Here is a 25,090-nt window from a genome sequence, read left to right on the forward strand (position 1 = left end):
ATCTGTTTCTGAGGAGGGATGTCCTAGAATGCAACACAAGCACACCCTACTTTTAACAGTACCAGACAAAGCCATAAATTGCCTAAACAAGATCATTATATTAGGTAGCACAACATCCAAACAAGTATTTTTCATGAGGGTATGTGGGAAGAAAATTCTGTTGTCCAAAGAAGACTCTTAAGCCAGTAAAGGACCAAAGACTAAGCCCTTTTGCTGTAACGTTCCTGAGGTTTCTGCAAACCGGCTAATTAGTTAAGAACAGCTTACAATGATTCATCAGAAGAAAAGGTTTGGTCTCAATTCTGTGAACAGATTTAGCAGATAGAAAATTAATTCAGATTTACCCAGGGGGAAAACAGAAATAAGAACTTGCAACATCTCCTACCCAACCACCTTTAAAATCAAGACAGCAGACCATGGTGCTAATGCACGTGAGAGGTATAGATTTTCGGTAATCCGGTTACCACTGCAACATGTAATCACTGCGCTGCTTACGGCGACTCCTCTTTTCCAGCAAGGATTATTGGCAGCTAAAGGCTAGCAGTAAATACACAGTAAATATTCGGAATTGGGCAGTAGTAGTTTGCCAATTTTTTCCATTGGTCTCTCAGTGGTGGCTGGCATCTATGGGAGGGGGGGCACGCGCTCAAATAATATTTTTTAAAACGTGCACGCAAATAATAAATTTAAAAAACCACTTACTGTACACAAACACTACATCCTCCGGTCCGGACCTCTTCTTTCGCAGAAGCAGGATGCAGCAACTCCTTTGGCCAATCATGGCGCTGCTCTCTCCAGCATGAGAGCAGCGCTAGGATTAGTGGGAGCGGCCTCACTTGGCGCTCCTCCACAGCGCTCTGGAGAATTTGGCTTGCTCTAACCCAGCTATCTTCAGACAGCTGGGTTAGAGTGGTTTAAAGTGCGCATGTGTGGCTGGCTGTCGCAAGACAGCCGGCCAAAAAGAAATGCGCACTTTAAACAGTGCACAGCCAGTCCACCCTTCCCCCTGCTGATTGACATGCTGCTGTCACTCAGCAGCAGCCCTGCCCCCATCCTGACGCTTTGTTAGGGATGGAGGATGAAAAATAAAATTGCAATAAATTACCATTTTATTTTTCATCTCTGGGGCTTTGGGGGGCTTTTTGAGTGGGATGACGCTGCTTAAGCCATACTTGTTTGGAGACCAAAAGCTAGCCCATCAAAACTGAGTAAACAAGAGTTTATTTAAATCTTTTAATTGAAAATCTACTTTTTAGCATCAGTGAGAATAGGTCAACAACAAATATAGTTACAAATGACCACAGTCATTAAGCAATATACACTGAATATGGAAGAACATGTGACTGCGGCATAAGGACCATACAATGCTGCTGTTCTCATTCATGGAACCCAACCTTTTTGCTCCAAATTAATTTAACATTGTTAACTGCAAACAAAATTTAAAAAAAGAAAGTGTGAGTTGAAGACAAAGTTGTTGATAAAATAGTATAAATAAATAAATGGGACAAACATTAAATAAGTTAAAACAAACAACATCAGGAGAAAACAAGTCACATTTCTTTGTTCTGTTATTTTCCTCTTTAGTTTGTCAATGTTACCAAAAAGCAACACTGGAAAAATGCAGGCCATACAAGTTTTTATAAATACGTCTTTGCTTTTTTTTTTTTTTTAACCAAGACCTTTAGTTCGCCATCCTTCTTTCAAAGTCAGTCACTGTATTATTACACTGAAGTCTTGGTGTTGAGCAGGCAGCCATCTTGTATTTTACAGACAAGTCTATATAAACAAAACATTACAATATCCCATCGTTCGTAGATCTCTGTTCTTCGCTATTCCCCCCTTCAACAAAATGTACATTTTGCTCTGGCCCAATGCCCCCTGTGTCTTCCACTTCCTCGTCCTCATCCTCATCATCCCCAAAGGTCTGCTGCTCATCCATGAAGGTGAACGCGATCGACCTTGCAGCGACCTGAGCCGCTAGCCCCGAGGTGAAGCTGAAGTCCGTGGATAGGTGGAGTCGCGCAAGTCTGTCTTTGATGGAGGACTGCACGGTTTCTTTAGGTGCTAGCTCAGATGTTTCCATTTCTACCTTGCCAGTCTGTGAAGCCTCTGCTTTACCGTCACACTGGTAACATGATTTCTCTTTCTCTGGCCGGACACCATGCTCTGCACACATTTCTGGGCTCCCCCTGGTCACCCTTTCTTCAGAAATGTATTCAGTCCTCGGTTTCTCATTGGCAGCGTCATGGATTCTGTCACTGTGAACACTGTTGCGTATGTCATCATGATGGGTCTCTGTATCACAGGATGCGCGCGGTGCTCCATTACTTACAGGTTCCATTGGTTCTAGCAGAGATAATGGCGTCACCGCAGCTAAAATGGAAAATAAATGAAACACATTGGGTCAATAACATTTTTACTTCGCTCCAATATTCCATAATTGTTTATTTTCCGAATGTCAGCAACAAACACTGTACGTTTACTTATGGATTCACTTCTTCACTTAAGAATACCATCATCCTATTTAAGACTTTATATCTCACTCTACGTTAAACAATTACTCATATTTTACCCTTTCTCAATGAAATCCTGTAACAAACACACGTATAGAGAAACACCATTTATATAATGAAGTATGGTAATTATATTTGCATCTGCCCAATAATACAGACTGAGCAGCCCAGGATTTTTGCTGGCAGAACGCCAATATCTTAGAAGTATGCTGACATTATGCACATAATATTGGGGAAATTGCCATAAACTTACATGGTTCATTGCTTTGGGTCTTGAGTGGACAAACGTCAGAGTACTGGCTCCCACCCAGTCAGGTACCACCCAAAAAAATAGGAGTCCCATCAATTTGTGATTTAAGTCTCATGAAAGTGAAAAAAATCTATCTACAGAGAGATGTTGATGGGAAGCGTTCTAAACTGAAATGATGATAATAAGAGACTACTAAAGTCGCTCAACATTCGAGGCAAATTAAAACATCAAATATCCTACACAGATCAGTTGGCAGTACAACAGATGTATTTACCAATATACATTTTAAATGTAGTCCCAATATTTTGGGTTTTGGCAACTTGAACAACCTGTAGTACAAGGGCGTGAGCAAGTTAAGGCCAATCTGAAGAAGATGAAGGGGCAGCCCTCAGTAGGCTACTTGGTGACTGCATCCTGTAGTTTCCATTAACAGTTGAAAGTTAGGTTGTTCAGATATCTTTGCACAAGATTAATGAAGGCATGGCTGTGCTCTCAAGGGTTAATCAAGATGTTCCAGATGCTAAGGCCCGGTACACGGAGGAATCAGTGTTTGCGCAATTTCATCTTCTGTTTGCAGATTATCAACATGCTGCACCACTTTAAGTACTGATTCACTTTCTACTAGGAGACAAACAATTGCAGGTATTCCAGTCGATGCACTGAAAGGCTTTATGTTTGCTTTAGCGTAGCATTCGCGTTATTCCAAGGCTACTGACAGCCAATCGAGAGCTATCATAGCTGAGGCATTAGAAGGGGGACAAGGAGCAAAACAACTATTGTGGTGTCAGAATGTTTGCAGAGATGTTTAGAAGCATCACAGTCCAGACCAACCAAGAGACAGCAAAAGATTCAGCTGAACCATGCAGTCAGAAGTGCAGATGTTCAAAAACTCTTGACACTTCATTTGCTACAGATGTTGATTTTATTTCATCAAACTCCTTTGCTGAATGGCTGAGAAGCTAAATCTGTACTATAAAACAAAATGACAAAAGGGAATGCAGGAGAGATCAAGGAATGGAACACCCCTGTCCTAAGTTAGACATGTTGTCTAACAATAAGAATGTCCAGACAGGAGACAGGAAGAGTGTAAAAACGTTGCTGCTGCTAGAGCCAAAACCTATTTGTACAATACCGCATAAGACTTTGTTGGACCCATATTAGTGATCACCATCTTAATCAGGCAATAGCTTAACAGTGGCTTCATAGACTTCACAGGAATCAATTCCACCATTAATCCATTTTACCGAAGGCATCTGAATTATCTACCTAAGGAGCTTGGATTCTGTCTGAATTAGGATTGGAGTAGTGAGCCCCAACATTACTCGCTTGGGAGAAGCAAGCAAAACTAGGCTCTTCCTAACACCGGGGAAGAACTGAAGTGAGTTCTGAGTTTCTACAAGGAACACTAATGGCCCAGTGAAGGAGTCCACATAGTAATCCATGACCAACATCAATGCCCTGACTGGTTCCAAGAAACTACTGCTCTCACTAGCTCGCTGTACTTTGAGACTATGAATACTAGTTGACATTTTACTACTGACAGCCATGCTTTAGGTACCCCCACTCTATACATGCCTTCAGGTGCAGGTGTTGGTTTTTCAGACACAGATCAGTCTGGCCTTCTGCATATACAGTCAAGAGCAGATAGACTTGAGGATGTCCAGGAAAGGCCTGTAGCACCAGCCGGAGGTTGCGGGCACTGGATAGATGTTGGCTCTATGATTTAGAATTTGATGGTTTTAACTGAGATAGTTACGTGGAAATGTCATGATGATCTCCTTAGGCAAAACTCGACAACTGATGCATTCCAATCAGCTCACTTCAATTTCAACATATGATATTTAGCTACAGAGCCATTAACATTGGTGCTGATCTCAAGCTCATTAGACTTGTCCAGGAAACAAAGAACCAAGTTGCGCTCACTGCTAAACGAATACACCAGTCTATGCAAGGTTCTTTAAACTTGGCCTTTTCACGTAACTGAGAGCTTGACATGAAGCTGCTCCAGCAACATACGACAACATCACCAATGTAGACATTCATGACCAAGACTACATATACAAGGCATCAATCAAGCTCAGATGAATGCCCCTAGCATAGCTGAAAGCAAACATACTAAGCAGCATCAACCAAAAGCTGTGCTCATATCCTGGAGAGATCTGAATTAGAATGGCGTGAAAAAAAATAATTTTGATACATGGTAATCCATCTACTCGTGTTCTTGGAATGAGTGGACACACATTTATATTTAAAAAAATATAAACATTTCAGAAAAGAGTCATCCCTAACCACAACTATCAAAGACCACAAAAGTTCAGGGGAATTTCATAAAGTCTCAAATTGATAAAAGTGCACATGTAAAGTAGGGAAAGACTTTTGGGATGGAGCAGAGATATTTCTTCTGGCGCAGGGAAGCAAATTAAGCTGACACCTTGGGCATGAACTGCACCCACTGAACTGCTAGAAAGCAAAAGCCACGGTCAGTGGCACTAACATGCCATTTTCAAAGCACTGAAAAACAGATACGAAGAATAGATTCTTTATGAGCTACAAATGGCGCATTAGAACAGGGAGATACTTTCAAAGTTCCCTGTAAAAAATATATTTGCTGTTTTGGGAGGGTTGGGAGGAATGCAAAAACCTCTTTTAACGAGTCACAAAGCGATGCAAAAACATTCATAAAGGTTTTGCTGCATGTTGGGCGCCATAAGACCTAACAAAAAGCAGAAACAGAACTGAAATATAGAACATTTATGCCCGATTACAGTGGTAATTCAACCTAAATGTTCCATGTTGTTTGATGTGCAGATGAAATGCAAAACATCCCGTAAACATCTGTTTCTGAAATAGTAGTGATCGAGGTAGCCAAGTCCCTTACGTTGTTTACAAAAACTCAAACAGGCTGTGCATTAGCCACCAAGGTTGATGTATAAATTGTAGAGAGATGCAAGACAAAATACAAGCAGATGTGAGAACACAACTTTTACTTATTCATTTATTTGGTATAGGCGAGTGCCAATAAATATATTGGGGGCAAAAATAAGAAAGATGATGGAGTGCAAAAAGAGTCCTCTACCATGCCAATCACCTTCCGCCCTCTGGATAACGTGTGTACTTTAATCAACAAAACTAAATAAACCGGAGATTTACTTTGCATAAGGCTTACCAAATTCCATCAGAAAAATAAGCTATTCCTGTACCAATTCATGTGTATTCTAGCAGAGATTCAAAGTTTGGAGGCTAGGCTCCTAAGAGAGGATTAGAGCCAGATGCATCAGCCCCTTTTTTTTTCTCCATTTTGTAATTTTCCCTCGTTTAGCCTCTTTCTTAGTTTCACGAAGATAGGGCATGTATAACCAAAGTGGGGTGTACTTTAGTACTTTTTATGCAAAGGGGTGAGAGGTTTAATAAAAGGGTAAGACGTACGCTTAAGGAATCTTTATATTTAAAAATGTGTCTTATGTATTCATCATTTTCTAATAATACACTGCCCCGTTGGTGCTTTGTGAGATGCAGCTGTGCCTAGCACAGGGAGAAGAAGGGGTGACAAATAGGAGGTCACTCTTACCTGAGCCTTTTTAAGACTGAAGTTGTGTAGCGACGTCACAACAATATAAACACAAACAGTGCAGTGCACCTATATGAGAAGAACTTGGAGCCAATCATGTGCACAGCATGTTGTGACTAAGCTAGTCTTTGTTTCTTAATTACACTTTAAAGTTATTTTTTCTGATGGATATTTTTAACTCACCTTTAGACTATCACCAGTTGCAAGCCTGGATCTGAAAATGTTCTCAGCAGTGCTCCTGCAAGCCGCTAGGTGGTGCCATGCGGCTCCGCGTGGGCTTCGTTCCACCCCGGAAGTGCTAATGCGTAGCCAAATAAGCTCCACCCCTGCAGGCGAACATCAGTTTCTTTCTTTTGAGCCTCTGAATGCAGATCAGGAGCTTTGCTCCAGTTTTTGGTTTGACAACTTTTCAAAATTGAATCCAGTGGAAAAGAGAACGATGTCCCAACCAAACACTTCAGAGTTCAGACATGCCCTGACTGTTGGAAACCGATATAAGTAAAGGATTCACATGAGGTGTGCCTTTGGTGTCTGGACTCAGGACATTGCTCCAAGTAATCCAGTGAGTGTGCCCTCATACACCCAAAGGTGATTCAGAATCATGAAGCAAAGCTGCACGTCGCCAAACATCGGAAGATGTCACGAACCTCATGTAGGTTCTGCGCTTAGTTCAGGGCGTGTACCAGTCCTGATACAGATCCTCTTTGCGGTTGAAATCATCAGGTATGTCAAAGTTTAAGTAGAAGAGGAAATGAAAGTGAAGCGGGACTCAACTACATCCCATCGCTCTCTATCAAAAGAGTAGTCACGGGAGGGTCAAGGTACCAACCACTCTTGCTACCGTTTCTCACATGAAGAGCAGATTGCACACATGGTTCTTATGCACCCCAAGTTCAACGGGCCGTCAGCGATGCCACAGCAGGTCGAGGCCTTCGGGGAGGCCATGCTGTGCATATTTGGCACTCATCCAGGTCCCTCTAGCATGCCTTTTGGTACCAAGTGTTCGCTGGGGCCTCCAGTCAAGTTACCACCAGCGAATCTGTTCTCTACGCTATCTCAGCCCATGGAAATAGTTACAACAGTGCCCACAATCAACACCTATTCACCTTTTTTTTTTAAGTCAGTGGAGACATTCACCAATATAGGTGGTTAAATAGTGAATTTTGATTGCAAGAGTTACTTTTCTTCCCAGTAATCTAGAAAGGGCTGTTCAAGAGGAACAAAAAATAATGAGCATGCTAAAGGAGTGGAAGGGTGGTGTTTCGAGATGCACATCTATTCTTAATATATAGACTATTAGTAAGCCCTGCAAATTGAAGCATATGTGACGTGTGACATAAGAAAGACGTGCCAGGATCACTCATTGTGGGTAAGTGTGGAAGCAGAGATTTGAACTCAGAACTTGTGTTTTATTAGGCAATAACCTAATCACTATACCACACCTTCAGCAACTTTGCGGGACTAAGATTTCAAAATAATTGTCTTCGCGTTTATAAGGCAATGGGTGCACAAAATAACCCGTTAACAGCTAGACACAGAAACTAAATCAGTTTAAAAGACTTGAAACAAAAATTAACAATAGTAGTCAGAAAGCCAAGGACAACACTAGAAATCATTTAGGATGTGTGCTTAGGAAGTGGGGATGTGACAAACAGAAAGGATGAGTCTTGTGGTTCTTATGCAGTGCCAAATTCTACTTTTCTATTTCCCTCCAGTACCTCACCCCCACCCACCTGTTACAGACTGCTGCAGAGCTTTTTCAACGTCCCTTTCATCCAACCTTTAGAAAATAACTTGTATGCTACCCTGCATCCACTCATCCAAACAGAGATTTTGTAGGAATCTATAAGTAGAGGACACATAACGTAGCCAAGTAATATGGTCCTCTACTGACAGGTTTTGGTGACATAATAAATCATGAGGCCAAAGGAGCAGGAATTTAGAGCCCGGAGAAGGCAGTATAGAACGATATTACTTGTTAAGCTTCATGCTTTCTTTCTTTTGTAATATAGTACAAATGTTTGACCACATTTTGTCAGAAAGTTTAAAATGTGTTAACATATCCTTTCAATTTATTCATAAAAGGAAACGTCAAAGTGCATTTTGGGTGTTTGGTTTGAGGAGTTGTGTAAACGAGCCATTTTGTTTTTCAAATAAGTGGCAAAAATCTGTGTTTTTTTTAGCACTTAACAATCTAATTTTACCATGCTAAGTTGAGTGCCATGGCTCACCTTCTAAATAGTTATTTATTCCCAATACTATGACCGACAGTAAGAAGGGGCGATGCAGTTTTACTATTGCCTCTGTTCCTACAGCAGCTGGGGAGAATAAGCGACGCTACCATTGCAGCCTGTCAACTAATGCAGCAGAAGGAGGATAAGGAGGAGTCAGCCTATCTTGAGGAGAACAAATTCCTAGACCCCTCTTAATCAGGGTTTAGGCCTTCCCACAGTACTGAGACTGCACTATTAGCAATCACGGATTAATTAAGACTCGCGCTCGATGCAGGATCTCCAACTATGGTAGTGCTGCTGGACTTGTCCACAGCTTTTGATACTGTGCCTCATACGAGGATATCACAGGGACTGCATGAGAGACATTTATGGGACAGCTCTTACGTGGTTACATTTTTTGGGGGAGAAATAGAACTCAAACTATCTCTCTTGGCCCATATAAATCCTGTGCCATGAGAATTAACAAGGATGTTCTGCAGGGCTCGTGTCTGAGCCCTACCCTGTTTAACATATATACATGCCCCCCCTTGCCAAGATGGCAGTGTCTTTTGACTTTAAAATAATATCATATGCTGATGACACACAGCTGGTCATCTCTTTTGACAAAGATCTAGACAAACCAAAAGACTGTTTTGCCAATTGAATGATAGTGATCTCGGTATGGTTGACAACAAACTGCCTACAGCTGAATGTGGAAAAAACAGACTATGCTGTTTGGTAAGGCCCAACCTCTCTGGTTGGACGACTGGTGGCCACTAGAATTAGGTGCTGTACCCACTCCTAGGCTGGCAGTAAAGAATCTTGGAGTGAAAATATATCAAGCTTTATCTAACAAAGAACAAGTTCCATCTAGCATGAGCATTTGTTTCAATACAATGCGCCTACTGAGGAAACTCTTCCCATTTCTTCCAATCGAAGCAAGAAACATTAGTTCAGGCACTGATAATTAGCAGACTGGACTATAGCAATGCTCTATTGGCATCAGCAAATGAGACACTTATGTCCAAATTACAAGTGGTACAAAACACGATTGCTAGGCTTAGCCGTTATCTCCCCTTGGGCTCTGCCTCTACACCACTGCTGAACGCCCTTCACTGGGTACCGGTAAAACAAGGAAGCATTTTAAAAATTTCCTGCTTGACACACAATGTCTTGATGTGTAAAGGACCGAGTTACCAGAAACTGAAACTCAGATGTTACTCCCCAGCCAGAAACTTAAGATCTATGCAGAAAGGTCTGGACCATACCTTGTATTCAACTGACGAGATGTGGTGGCAGAGCAGTTTCCTACCTGGCCTCTGAATACTGGAATAACGTACCCCTTCATATTTGTCTCTGCACAGATTATAATAAATTCTGAAAAATACTCTCGACTCTTCTATTCTAATGGAGCTCCATTAGTGTTGCCTGTGACCGTTTTCAGCGCTGAGATGCACCTCCTGGGGCGATTTGTGCACTATATTAAATTAACATAACGTAGCTTACATGGCCTCACCCTGGATCTGCGTTTCAGGGGTGCAGTAGAAAAAACCCACTAGCTTTAAGGGTCTTTCTTTATATTTTGTATTGCTATGTGCAGTGGTGACCTAAGGACTTGTTCTTGGCTTAAGCTGTTTGTAGCTAGAAAAAACAGGGAGAGCTGTACAAGCCATGCGGCCTCTCAAACTCCAACTAGTGAGTGAGAGAGGGCTCTAGAACTCAGACAGCCTTCTTTTTAAGTTCAGAAAGAAGTTTATCGAAGGAAATGTAAATCTCAATACAAAAAGCAAAATAACAATACATAGTCACATGAATCAATTCCTAAATACAAAGAGATAGTAGGTATATATATATAATTAAAGTTGGTCTGTTTAAAAGAAAAGGATTAATACAAATAAATAAGTGCATCAGTAACAAAGCAGGAAGATATCAATTCACGGAATACAGAAACTTATGTTGCGAAATGAGAATAATCCTGCAAATAAAAAGTACAATGAAAAGAGAGTCATGGGGGTTTAGAAACTTCTTGTTGTACGGGAGTTAAAGAAGAAGAGTGTTTAGCACCAGCTTCAATGAATGATGTAGTAGGTAACCATAAATGCAGACGTTTCGTTGCCATGGTAATAGGGTAAACAAGAGCTGTATCTAATATATGATTATAACAAATAGCATACCACCAGGCTTGATAGGATAATTTGGTAAAGTCTTTCCAATTTTTAGTAATCTGCTGAAAGGCAACCACCAGTAATAGGTCTACATTTTTTGTGTTAGAAGTGTGTTCTGACCATACCGGAGATAAACTGCCCAAAAATATATTATAAACAGAGAAAGGATATTTAGAGAGAAAAATTATATTGATTTGGGCCCACACCTTTTTCCAAAAATCGCAGACAAGTGGGCATGTAAAAAGTAAGTGATTTAGGTCCAAATGTAGGGAAGAGAATGACCAACAATCATCCAAAACATAAGCATGTCGTTTATGTAAAGCAACTGGAGATAGTAAAAGCCTATTATATATAAAAAAAAAAAGAGTGCCTTTGTAGTATTAGCAGCTCTCGAAGACTTTCTGATTTTACTCCATATCTTATTCCCTGTGCTAATGGACCAACTAACATCCAGATCTCGTTCCCAAGAGAGTTCTGTCTTAGTTTTTTCTCGTGTAGTGCAAGAAAATTGTAAATAATTGTAAATAACAGAAGTCTTGGAATTGATTTGTAATAGGGAATGCAGTTTATCAATTCAAGGGGTGATAGGATCACTCAGACAGCCTTCTAACAGGAGCTGTCTCTCAGGAGAAGTGGAAGGAGGGAGAGCTGCCCTGACATGGCAATATCCCAGCACAAGCCGTGCTGATGAAGAGCAACAGGCTGAGGAGATATGCAATGAAGCACCATGAAGAGGATGTTGTTTGTCACAGAAAAGATGTAATTCCTAAAATATACAGGATTTCAAACCACACCTAAACGAGCAAAAAAAGGTGCCCCCAATCAGGAAATATAGTTATATATCTTCTTACACCTAACCATAAATCCCAATACAACAAGCTAGAAAGTTCCTGGAAAATACCATGTTGCAAGGAGCAGAGCTTGTGCCTGCTCAAAAATAATATAGTAAGTCCTGCCTGAGGCTACCACTACTACCTGCCTGGTGCAACCACTACTCACCATGGTCACTGAAGAGCAGCTGCTTCCATTTCAGCCTCTCAGCCTCTGAAGCTTTCAGCCCCAGCACAGATTTCAACTCCTGTAGGACTCGCTTGGATTCTTCCCGTTCACGCTTTTGCCGCTCTCTCTCCTCCTGTGACAGACAATAATAATCTTCTCTTCGATACTCGTCATCTGCGTCTGCTTCCTCCACAATTGCTTCAAATTCCTGGAAAACAAAGATAAACACCCATCAAAATAGGGATTTAACTGAACTGCATGAGTGATGCTTCGTGTACAACAAGCAGTTGGAGGCAAGGGTGCACTTTGCGTCCTAGAAGGTGCATGGCAACCAGAACAAGACTAGGAGTTTAGAATGATGGCTCTACACTTGTTGCTCCCAAGCGGGGTTTGTTTTGGTGCAGGAGAGTTATGGGCAAGGGCACCAGCGTGCAGCAAGGATTGCAGAGTTACTTCAATAAGCAGCAAACATTGTGCATGTACCAGAAATAGCCAAATTGTCTATAACATCAAACTTTTTTGCACTGAATGCTATCCAATCTTTTACATGTTAAAAACACTTTAAAGAGCTGCCAGCGACAGTCTCACTCCTTTCAGTCTATGCAGGTTACATTCGTTCATGTGGAGCAGACCACAAAAAAACTATTAATTGTCTCCATTAGTTACTACTGAGACGATTGGCAGGGTGCTTAGAAGAAGACGCACCTCAGCAACTTGGGAAAAAAAACCCATAGAAACAAAATAAAAAAACTTGCTCCCTGAATATGCCAAAGTGCTCCATAGAATAAGGATAGAGATCTACCTATAACATCATGAAATAAACCCCTAACTCAAGAAAATATCTGGCTTGCTGAAAAGACTTCTGCCTAAAACATGTGGTATATAAAGAAAGCCCACCCACTGAGTCAAATGCCCACTCTGTACATCAAAGAGATGATGCTCTGAATAAACACATACAGATAACATTACAGACTACTAGAAACTCCTGCCAGCACAGGGTGGTAATTTACCAGAGTACCATAGTCGGTGTAAGACATCCTGTTCTCCAGTATGGTTAAGTCAACCAGTCCTGATGATGACCCACTTAAATAAATAGAAGCATTGAAATACCTCAATAGTATAAAATGGGTGTGGACATAACTCTAAACTAAAGAACTGTATCATACAGGAGCAGACAGTGTTAAGTAATTGCTTTGAGCTGTAAATCCCAGATCCACTTTTATAAACAACTTCTGACCATTTTTGGAACTTTGCCTGGTATTTAAATGAAACCGGTTTTATCTTGGGCCTCTACAGGGTGAGCACATGATACTTTATGTTCTGATGGATACTTCTATGAGCAGATCCCTCACCTTTTGGATATCTCATGCATCAGACGGATTATAGAAACTTTCAATAGATCTCCAAGCTGGCAGCAGCGATAGTTCCAGCTTGAAGTCAGAAACTGCACCTTTATGATGTCACTGGAACCATAAATTACCCCGGCACCCAGTCACCAGTTACCTTTTCGCCTCATTACCGACCTGGGTCCGGAGCTTAGCTCTCCTCAAGGAATTCCACAAAGCATCTGGTCTTTCTCAAACAATTGTAAGGTGCATTACGGATTTCACCTCCCAATCATTCAGGTTAAACCTTGCAGGAACTGTGATGAGCAAATTTGCATCACGAACCAGAACAACATCTGTCTCTGGTGCCTGAAGTTGGACCATGATGCAATGTCCTGTGAATCATACAGGAGAATGCAGACTAAGGCCATAGAAGAAAGGGAAGGCAAACTCTTCAAGCTTGAGACAATCATCAAGTAAAGTGAAAATCAAGAAGTCGCTACCTAAGCCCTCCTGAAGAAAGCACAAGGAGAAGCGACATCACGACTCTGATTTCACGTAGTTCATAGATAGGTAACTCAACAAGGCACCCCCCCTCTTGCTACAGGATTTCTCGTCTGAACTGGAGCATATTTATATTCCTCCAGAGGTTACAACTCTCATCGGTACTTCGATTGCAGGGTTGGTCCCTGATCCGCGGATGCCTATGGCATTGCCACCCGTGCCTCAACCCAGTCAGTAATATGCTGAACGTCCGGCTCCTAGAACAAGCTGGGCTTTATTCATGAGTGCCACATAGGACTTATTTCATCAGGCCATGGTCCCTTCTGGAGCGCTTTCAAGTTCCATGGGTCCTACGGGATTCACCTTTAGTGTGATGCCAGTGGCTCTACCCTATCTCCTTTTGCCTCATTTCTCCAATAATTCCTGCTCCGATGCTGGTTCCCATCTCAGCTCATGCGCCACGAATGACACAGCACTCCTCAATATTCAAACCGGCTCTTCTCCATCAGCTCCAGATCACACTTCACCAGCTCCACCACAGACCTCAGCCTTAAATCTGTTGCCTTTAACAGTATTCCAAGCTCCTGTTCATAGATCAAGAAGAGAGGCTCAATGCCTCATGGAAGAAGACCATGGATTCTTTGGGGAGTTGGACCAACTTGAGGAACCAGATGGGTATAACGTACATTTTGTCACCATGCGCCCGGACGATGCTTCACAAAAATGTTAGTGGTCTTGAAATTTGACCCGAGTGGGTACTATACTTTCCCACAGTGGGCAGAAGATATGGGCTGGCAGCTGGTTACCCAGCCTTCTCATCTACAAATGTCCAAACTTCCTGCTCCTCAAAGCTTCCCCATGTGCTTTAGTCTAAAAGGATTGAGCAATTTGCCAATAAATCACTTTTGGCAGAAAGAATGGCTCTCAAATCCCTCAATGCCACATGCCTTATGGTTAATTATATCCACACCCTGTGGTTTATGGCACAAGTGGTAGTCCCATACCTGAGCACTTGTGACCACGTTTCACAGAGTTAATGAGGGACGGACAAACTGTGGCACAGCAAGTCATACAGTCGGGCATAGACATGGTAGACTCCACAGCTCAAGCCATGAGGAGATCTATTTCTCTTTGTCGCCATTCTGGTCAATGAAACTCAGGCTACTCAACAAATGTGCAGTCTATCTTGACGGATCTCCCAGTTGATGGGTCTCATCTCTTTTGTGCGAAAGAAGGATTTAGCTCTTGAGAGCTTCGAAAAGAGTAAGACCAAATTCAGGTCGCTTGGCTTACAAGTACAACAGCTGGACTACCCATCAGTACAAGAAATGTCAGGACTTTTAGAAAGGGTTCTCCTTTCAAGGGAAGAACAAGCACAGACCGGCCAACAACAAACAACAGCACAATCCACTGTACAAATAATACAGAGGCTGTAGCAAAGGTAGGAACCTTGCCTTGCCTCCCCCTCCCCTCACTTCCTCTTCCCTAGCCACCGTAGGGAAGCAGCCTAGTTCCCTTTTGACAGACCACAGGGTGCTAGTTGGAGAACGGCTATCGTATTTTCCACATGACTAAAGGGTATACCTTTGGACCAGCAGGTCTTGCAGATTGTGTAAAGGGCTTATGCCATACCCTTCCATGGTCTTGCAGATTGTAGAAAGACCCTCCATCCATTCTCCCCTGCCACACCAGCATCTCTACTTTCCCATCCTTCAGCACGAGGCAGAGATAGGCATGCAAAAAGTGGTGGTGGTGGTGGATCAGGTGCCAGGGCTGCTACTCCTGGTACTTTCAGGTTCTGAAGAAGGACGTCAGACTTTGTCTGATCCTCGATTTCAGGATCTTCAATTGGTTTTTGCAAAGGGAGAAGTTCAAAATGCTGTCCCTGGCACAGGTATTACATACGCTGGAAACAGAAGACTGGATGGTGTCTGTTGATCTGTAGGATGTGGTTTTCAAATACCAGTTCTGCAGTCACACAGGAAGTATTTACGCTTCATGGTAGGATCGTTAATGCCCATCTCAGGTGCTCAGAAATATCAGTGTTTCCATACCTGGACAACTGGATCCTCAGAGCAGAGTCCTGGTGCCCTCGCAATGCATCCTGTTTATAGGGGAAATGCTGGACACTATGCCCAATCAAACATTTCACCATCCTCAGAGGATAAAGAATGTTCAGTCTATGAATCTGATGTTTCAGAAGAGAACACACATTCCAGTAATGATGTTCTTGCACTTACTAATTCAGCTAGCGTCTTGCATTCTCCTGGTCACTGACGCTTCTCAGCACAAAAGTGCCCTCACGTGGTGCCTTCGCAGGCAGTGGTCCCAACAGGACAGAGATCTGTTCAATTCTGTAACAATGTGGCAGACTTGATGTGGTGGAGTTTGGAGGACAACCTGGTGCAAGGAGGCCTTTCTAATCGCCACCAGCAGTGGCCACGGTTGTTAAGGATGCTTCCACCCTATGGTGGGGAGCACTTTTGGAGGACCTGGAGATCACAAGCCTTTGGTCTCCAGAGGAGCAGATGTTGTTTATCAATCTACCAAAGCTTCAGGCGATTTGGCTGCCACTCAAGGCCCATCTCCCCATCTATCGCAGTCTGTCCAGATCTTGATGGACAACGCAACCATGATGTGGGACATCAACGAGGAGGGAGGAGTCTGGTTATATCTCGGGAAGCAATAGGGATCTTTTCCTGGTTGCAAGAGCACAAAATCTGGTTGGTTGTCCATCATCTGACTGGAGTTCTAAATGCATAAGTAAGTAGATAGTGAGTCAGTGTCACCTTATCGACCACAAGTGGAAGCTACACCAGAAGTGGTTCAATACATCTTCAAACCCTGGAGCCAATGCCAGGTGTACCAATTTGCAACTCACAACACCACCCAATACTAGACATTCTGTGCCCTCAAGTATCTATTGCAAAGAGCTTTGAGGGAGACATTTAGGTGGCAGTGTAACGTTCTGCTTCACTAAGCATTTCTCCCATACCCTTGTTGAAGGGGATGAAAAATATTTGCTTGAACCAGGCACAAGCCATCTCAATATCCCCGACCGGCTGAGAAGGGTATGGTATGTGAGCCTTTCCATCTGCCCTTTGTTCCATCTACATCACAGGGTAGACATCCTTTGCAATCGCAGAGACAGATGCTGCACCCCAACCGCCAGAGCATCGAACGTTCATGCCTGGAGATTGAGAGGGGAAGCCTGATTTCTTTTCCCTCTACCCCCAAAAGTGGTGGATGTCATAGTCAGTGCCCTCGGGCCTTTCACCAAAACAGTATGTTCTAGTTTCATCAAATGGTGGTGTAAACAGACAATTCAGTAGAGCCTGTTAGGGCTCACTTGTCAGAAATCTTATGCCTTGATCTGTCACTAGCTCAACAAAGTTGTGCAATGGGTACAGCAAAGGGCATTCCTCTGGTGTTCCAGACCAACCCTCCTTGTTCAAATCACCCATAGTCATGAGGTTTCTGAAGGGCCTCAACGACACATTTACTCCCTCGCCTTTCATAATGGGTCAATGAGATCTTAATCTCGTTCTCTCAGCTTTAATGTGTTTTCCATTCAAACCCTTGCACAGTTGCAACTGATTTTTAAGACTGTTTTTAGGGCTTGCCAGAGACAGCGCAAGCTCTGATGCTTGTGAGATCTTTTGTTAATCTAAACTTAAAGGAGGCTTAGATCCCACCCATTCCTTACCATTGGTTGGCTTCATGGTTACTCTCATTTCCATGTTTTTCATTGGTCAACACATGCCGGTTTCACTTTCTCTCTTCTTGAGTTTGTCTCTTTGATGGAGCATGGTCCAAGTACAGATAATTGTCTTTAGAATAAGGCACTTTGTCAACAGGCGTATTTATTGTTTAAAAGCTCTAGGGCGATACTGTAGCAATAAACTTATTTAACCCCTTCCATGCGCACGACGGCCGGGAGCCGTCATGGCACATGGCCCAAGAAATCCCTCTGGTGCAGGCACCAGAGGGATTTCTATTTCTCCCCTGTGACCTCGGGAGCTGGGGAAGAGCTTCCCCAACTCCCGAGGCCCCCCCCTCCCCCTGTTTCAGTGAAATGACGATCAGCGCGCACGTTGCGCTGACGTCGGATGTATGTCGTTACAACCCACACTTTTACAACGCATGCACTTACAACGCATTTTTTACAACGCAAAATCCATTACAACGCATTCCATTACATAGCATGACACTACAACGCATTTTTAAAAACTACCTTTACAACACATTCCATTACAACGCATACTACCTTTACAACGCATACCATTACAACGCATAATATTAAATTGCATTTAAGGTAAGTATTAGATAGTATAGGGGTAAAAATTACTTTTCTAACTCCAGGGGGTGCAACAGTAGGGTAAGTGTTGGATAGTATAGGGGTAAAAATTACTATTCTAACTCCAGGGGGTGCAACAGTAGGGTAAGTGTTGGATAGTATAGGGGTAAAAATTGCTATTCTAACTCCAGGGGGTGCAACAGTAGGGTAAGTGTTGGATAGTATAGGGGTAAAAATTACTCTTCTAACTCCAGGGGGTGCAACAGTAGGGAAAGTGTTGGATAGTATAGGGGTAAAAATTACTATTCTAACACCAGGGGGTGCAACAGTAGGGTAAGTGTTGGATAGCATAGGGGTAAAAATTACTATTCTAACTCCAGGGGGTGCAACAGTAGGGTAAGTGTTGGATAGTATAGGGGTAAAAATTACTATTCTAACTCCAGGGGGTGCAACAGTAGGGTAAGTGTTGTGTAGTGTAATATTATGCGTTGTAATGGTATGCGTTGTAAAGGTAGTATGCGATGTAATGGAATGCGTTGTAAAGGTAGTTTTTAAAAATGCGTTGTAGTGTCATGCTATGTAATGGAATGTGTTGTAATGGATGTTGCGTTGTAAAAAATGCGTTGTAAGTGTAGTGCGTTGTAAAAGTTGCGTTGTAAAGGTTGTTACCCGCTGACGTCATTTCACTGGACCCGAAACTGAAATGAGCCTTTAGGCTCATTTCAGTTTCAGTTTCTACGTGCTCAGGGGGCTATCTCAGCCCCTGAGCACGTAGAAAGACGGGGCAGGTATCATTGGAAAGGGGGTACCCCTCCCCAGTGGATCCCTGCTTGGGGATCGCCCCAGGAGGGCGATCCCCAAGCAAGGATCAACAACTAGACACCAGGGTGGGGGGAGCGGCCCCTTGGGCAAGGGCCTTTGCTCCCCCCCCAAACCATGTTGGGCATATTCAGTCTTTCTGCCCCCAATCTGCCCCCCGGACACCAGGGATTTTTTTGGCATGAAATTTCAATGAGGGTGGGGGCTGCCCAAAACGGCCACGGCAATGCCCCCACCCCCCACCACAACTACAGCCTTTCTGCCCCCCCTGGGGGGCAGATGGGGGCAGTAGCTCCCAATCTGCCCCCCTGGGGGGGTAGAAAGCCCATAGACACCAGGGATTTTTTGGGGGGTAATTGTTTTGGTTTAAACATAGATTTTATTTTTGAGAAAATGTAACCAAGTACAAGCAATCAAACAGGCTATCAAATGACAAGTAGAAGCATTAAGTGAATTAAAACATATGCAATATGGAAGCAAAAAAAAATGAATCGAAAATGGTTGCATATAGAACATTTGTTATAGGACGTATGAGAGAAAAGAGAGGGAAGAAGGGGGAGGGGGAAAAGGAGAAACAAGGGCAAAGGAATCACTAATACTGTAATTAATATAAATACATATAAAGGTAGAAGAGCTGAGTAAAATTTTAAACAGTAACGAACAATCGAAGGAAAAAATTGCTGAAAAACAGAGTATAACATCAATTTAAATCGGAAGAAATATGAGAATATATATATCCATATGGACACACCTCGTGCAACACTTACCTGGCCAATGAACTCTGGGGCTTGTAGTTCCCATGAACTACAAACAGTGAGCAATTATTTCAATGAGGGGGTGTGGCGATTTCCACCCAATGGAACTGTGGCAGGGTGATTTTAAACGTGGGAAGGAGTCTCCAGAAATATTGATGGCATCTGAGGAAGGCCGAATTACGGCCGAAATGCATTATGCCTTGCTTCTAATAAACCGCTTCCTCCAGTTTCCCTGCTGTGGCCTCTGCTTCTTTACTTGGTGGAGGAGTTGCTGCTATAATTTGCGCGGTGTCCAGAAACGCGCTACAGGGGCCCCGTTCTTCGAAGTGGCACAGGCTCATCTGGTTTCTGCTTCGGCGGCTTGTTTTCTCATCCAAGGTATTGGAATTGCCTGGTGCCCGCCTCTCCTCACAACGGAATCCGAGGCGGCTGCTACGTGGTCCGTGATTTCATGGAGGACCGGAGAGCATTGTCCTCTTGATCCCTGCCCGGCTGACGATGATGTTTGGGAGGTTGGAACGCTCGGGGACTGGAGGAGGCAAGTTGTGATTCCAACAAGCTGGATATTGACTTTTATTTCACCGTTACTTTGCCGCATATCGCAAAATCCATATGGACACACCTCGTGCAACACTTACCTGGGCAATGAACTCTGGGGCTTGTAGTTCCCATGAACTACAAACAGTGAGCAATTATTTCAATGAGGGGGTGTGGCGATTTCCACCCAATGGAACTGTGGCAGGGTGATTTTAAACGTGGGAAGGAGTCTCCAGAAATATTGATGGCATCTGAGGAAGGCCGAATTACGGCCGAAATGCATTATGCCTTGCTTCTAATAAACCGCTTCCTCCAGTTTCCCCGCTGTGGCCTCTGCTTCTTTACTTGGTGGAGGAGTTGCTGCTATAATTTGCGCTGTGTCCAGAAACGCGCTACAGGGGCCCCGTTCTTTGAAGTGGCACAGGCTCATCTGGTTTCTGCTTCGGCGGCTTGTTTTCTCATCCAAGGTATTGGAATTGCCTGGTGCCCGCCTCTCCTCACAACGGAATCCGAGGCGGCTGCTACGTGGTCCGTGATTTCACGGAGGACCGGAGAGCATTGTCCGCTTGATCCCTGCCCGGCTGACGATGATGTTTGGGAGGTTGGAACGCTCGGGGACTGGAGGAGGCAAGTTGTGATTCCAACAAGCTGGATATTGACTTTTATTTCACCGTTACTTTGCCGCATATCGCAGAATCCATATGGACACACCTCGTGCAACACTTACCTGGGCAATGAACTCTGGGGCTTGTAGGTCCCATGAACTACAAACAGTGAGCAATTATTTCAATGAGGGGGTGTGGCGATTTCCACCCAATGGAACTGTGGCAGGGTGATTTTAAACGTTGGAAGGAGTCTCCAGAAATATTGATGGCATCTGAGGAAGGCCGAATTACGGCCGAAATGCATTATGCCTTGCTTCTAATAAACCGCTTCCTCCAGTTTCCCCGCTGTGGCCTCTGCTTCTTGACTTGGTGGAGGAGTTGCTGCTATAATTTGCGCGGTGTCCAGAAACGCGCTACAGGGGCCCCGTTCTTCGAAGTGGCACAGGCTCATCTGGTTTCTGCTTCGGCGGCTTGTTTTCTCATCCAAGGTATTGGAATTGCCTGGTGCCCGCCTCTCCTCACAACGGAATCCGAGGCGGCGGCTACGTGGTCCGTGATTTCATGGAGGACCGGAGAGCATTGTCCTCTTGATCCCTGCCCGGCTGACGATGATGTTTGGGAGGTTGGAACGCTCGGGGACTGGAGGAGGCAAGTTGTGATTCCAACAAGCTGGATATTGACTTTTATTTCACCGTTACTTTGCCGCATATCGCAAAATCCATATGGACACACCTCGTGCAACACTTACCTGGGCAATGAACTCTGGGGCTTGTAGTTCCCATGAACTACAAACAGTGAGCAATTATTTCAATGAGGGGGTGTGGCGATTTCCACCCAATGGAACTGTGGCAGGGTGATTTTAAACGTGGGAAGGAGTCTCCAGAAATATTGATGGCATCTGAGGAAGGCCGAATTACGGCCGAAATGCATTATGCCTTGCTTCTAATAAACCGCTTCCTCCAGTTTCCCCGCTGTGGCCTCTGCTTCTTTACTTGGTGGAGGAGTTGCTGCTATAATTTGCGTGGTGTCCAGAAACGCGCTACAGGGGCCCCGTTCTTCGAAGTGGCACAGGCTCATCTGGTTTCTGCTTCGGCGGCTTGTTTTCTCATCCAAGGTATTGGAATTGCCTGGTGCCCGCCTCTCCTCACAACGGAATCCGAGGCGGCTGCTACGTGGTCCATGATTTCACGGAGGACCGGAGAGCATTGTCCTCTTGATCCCTGCCCGGCTGACGATGATGTTTGGGAGGTTGGAACGCTCGGGGACTGGAGGAGGCAAGTTGTGATTCCAACAAGCTGGATATTGACTTTTATTTCACCGTTACTTTGCCGCATATCGCAGAATCCATATGGACACACCTCGTGCAACACTTACCTGGGCAATGAACTCTGGGGCTTGTAGTTCCCATGAACTACAAACAGTGAGCAATTATTTCAATGAGGGGGTGTGGCGATTTCCACCCAATGGAACTGTGGCAGGGTGATTTTAAACGTGGGAAGGAGTCTCCAGAAATATTGATGACATCTGAGGAAGGCCGAATTACGGCCGAAATGCATTATGCCTTGCTTCTAATAAACCGCTTCCTCCAGTTTCCCTGCTGTGGCCTCTGCTTCTTTACTTGGTGGAGGAGTTGCTGCTATAATTTGCGCGGTGTCCAGAAACGCGCTACAGGGGCCCCGTTCTTCGAAGTGGCACAGGCTCATCTGGTTTCTGCTTCGGCGGCTTGTTTTCTCATCCAAGGTAATGGAATTGCCTGGTGCCCGCCTCTCCTCACAACGGAATCCGAGGCGGCTGCTACGTGGTCCGTGATTTCACGGAGGACCGGAGAGCATTGTCCTCTTGATCCCTGCCCGGCTGACGATGATGTTTGGGAGGTTGGAACGCTCGGGGACTGGAGGAGGCAAGTTGTGATTCCAACAAGCTGGATATTGACTTTTATTTCACCGTTACTTTGCCGCATATCGCAGAATCCATATGGACACACCTCGTGCAACACTTACCTGGGCAATGAACTCTGGGGCTTGTAGTTCCCATGAACTACAAACAGTGAGCAATTATTTCAATGAGGGGGTGTGGCGATTTCCACCCAATGGAACTGTGGCAGGGTGATTTTAAACGTGGGAAGGAGTCTCCAGAAATATTGATGGCATCTGAGGAAGGCCGAATTACGGCCGAAATGCATTATGCCTTGCTTCTAATAAACCGCTTCCTCCAGTTTCCCCGCTGTGGCCTCTGCTTCTTTACTTGGTGGAGGAGTTGCTGCTATAATTTGCGCGGTGTCCAGAAACGCGCTACAGGGGCCCCGTTCTTCGAAGTGGCACAGGCTCATCTGGTTTCTGCTTCGGCGGCTTGTTTTCTCATCCAAGGTATTGGAATTGCCTGGTGCCCGCCTCTCCTCACAACGGAATCCGAGGCGGCTGCTACGTGGTCCATGATTTCACGGAGGACCGGAGAGCATTGTCCTCTTGATCCCTGCCCGGCTGACGATGATGTTTGGGAGGTTGGAACGCTCGGGGACTGGAGGAGGCAAGTTGTGATTCCAACAAGCTGGATATTGACTTTTATTTCACCGTTACTTTGCCGCATATCGCAGAATCCATATGGACACACCTCGTGCAACACTTACCTGGGCAATGAACTCTGGGGCTTGTAGTTCCCATGAACTACAAACAGTGAGCAATTATTTCAATGAGGGGGTGTGGCGATTTCCACCCAATGGAACTGTGGCAGGGTGATTTTAAACGTGGGAAGGAGTCTCCAGAAATATTGATGACATCTGAGGAAGGCCGAATTACGGCCGAAATGCATTATGCCTTGCTTCTAATAAACCGCTTCCTCCAGTTTCCCCGCTGTGGCCTCTGCTTCTTTACTTGGTGGAGGAGTTGCTGCTATAATTTGCGTGGTGTCCAGAAACGCGCTACAGGGGCCCCGTTCTTCGAAGTGGCACAGGCTCATCTGGTTTCTGCTTCGGCGGCTTGTTTTCTCATCCAAGGTATTGGAATTGCCTGGTGCCCGCCTCTCCTCACAACGGAATCCGAGGCGGCTGCTACGTGGTCCATGATTTCACGGAGGACCGGAGAGCATTGTCCTCTTGATCCCTGCCCGGCTGACGATGATGTTTGGGAGGTTGGAACGCTCGGGGACTGGAGGAGGCAAGTTGTGATTCCAACAAGCTGGATATTGACTTTTATTTCACCGTTACTTTGCCGCATATCGCAGAATCCATATGGACACACCTCGTGCAACACTTACCTGGGCAATGAACTCTGGGGCTTGTAGTTCCCATGAACTACAAACAGTGAGCAATTATTTCAATGAGGGGGTGTGGCGATTTCCACCCAATGGAACTGTGGCAGGGTGATTTTAAACGTGGGAAGGAGTCTCCAGAAATATTGATGACATCTGAGGAAGGCCGAATTACGGCCGAAATGCATTATGCCTTGCTTCTAATAAACCGCTTCCTCCAGTTTCCCTGCTGTGGCCTCTGCTTCTTTACTTGGTGGAGGAGTTGCTGCTATAATTTGAGCGGTGTCCAGAAACGCGCTACAGGGGCCCCGTTCTTCGAAGTGGCACAGGCTCATCTGGTTTCTGCTTCGGCGGCTTGTTTTCTCATCCAAGGTATTGGAATTGCCTGGTGCCCGCCTCTCCTCACAACGGAATCCGAGGCGGCTGCTACGTGGTCCGTGATTTCACGGAGGACCGGAGAGCATTGTCCTCTTGATCCCTGCCCGGCTGACGATGATGTTTGGGAGGTTGGAACGCTCGGGGACTGGAGGAGGCAAGTTGTGATTCCAACAAGCTGGATATTGACTTTTATTTCACCGTTACTTTGCCGCATATCGCAGAATCCATATGGACACACCTCGTGCAACACTTACCTGGGCAATGAACTCTGGGGCTTGTAGTTCCCATGAACTACAAACAGTGAGCAATTATTTCAATGAGGGGGTGTGGCGATTTCCACCCAATGGAACTGTGGCAGGGTGATTTTAAACGTGGGAAGGAGTCTCCAGAAATATTGATGGCATCTGAGGAAGGCCGAATTACGGCCGAAATGCATTATGCCTTGCTTCTAATAAACCGCTTCCTCCAGTTTCCCCGCTGTGGCCTCTGCTTCTTTACTTGGTGGAGGAGTTGCTGATAAATATATATATATATATATATATATATATATATATATATATATATATATTACCTACTGGCGGTCGCCAGTAGGTAGTTATAGTTAGGACCACGTTTCCATAGGAAATCCGCAACATTCTATTTTGAATAACTTTGGCGCCGGTCGACGAATCCTCGCGAATGTTTCAAAATAGGTGGGGCGCTACGCTCCGCTCCTACCCTGAAAGTCTCGGGGGGATTCGTCAAGCGGGGGCTGAGATAAAAGGGGGGTCCCAAAACGCGTTTTTCCCATGCATTTTTCCATAGGACCTTTAGACACAGCTACAGCCCGAACGGCTGAACAGAATTTAATGAAATTTGGCAGAGAAGTAGTCCTCAGGTCAAGGAAGTGTCTTTTGTAGGTTAGGTGTAAATCTGT

The 25,090-nt window shown here is 44.5% G+C and overlaps 1 protein-coding gene across 5 annotated transcripts in view; it reads right to left on the reverse strand.

The window, feature by feature from the left end:
* Positions 1–1,219: 1,219 nt before the first annotated feature.
* VEZT (vezatin, adherens junctions transmembrane protein) overlaps positions 1,220–25,090 on the reverse strand; it is a 222,349-nt gene continuing 198,478 nt past the window's right edge. For all 5 annotated transcript variants that reach the window (XM_085653385.1, XM_085653384.1, XM_085653383.1 and 2 more), the window contains exons 11-12: positions 11,709–11,916; positions 1,220–2,373 (exon numbers count right to left, since the gene is read on the reverse strand). In XM_085653385.1, the coding sequence (XP_085509511.1) occupies positions 1,793–2,373; positions 11,709–11,916 (789 nt within the window). In that variant the 3' untranslated portion in view covers positions 1,220–1,792. The remainder of the gene's footprint in view (positions 2,374–11,708; positions 11,917–25,090) is intronic.

Source organism: Triturus cristatus, chromosome 4_1, assembly GCF_964204655.1.
Source record: "Triturus cristatus chromosome 4_1, aTriCri1.1, whole genome shotgun sequence".
NCBI lineage: Eukaryota > Metazoa > Chordata > Amphibia > Caudata > Salamandridae > Triturus > Triturus cristatus.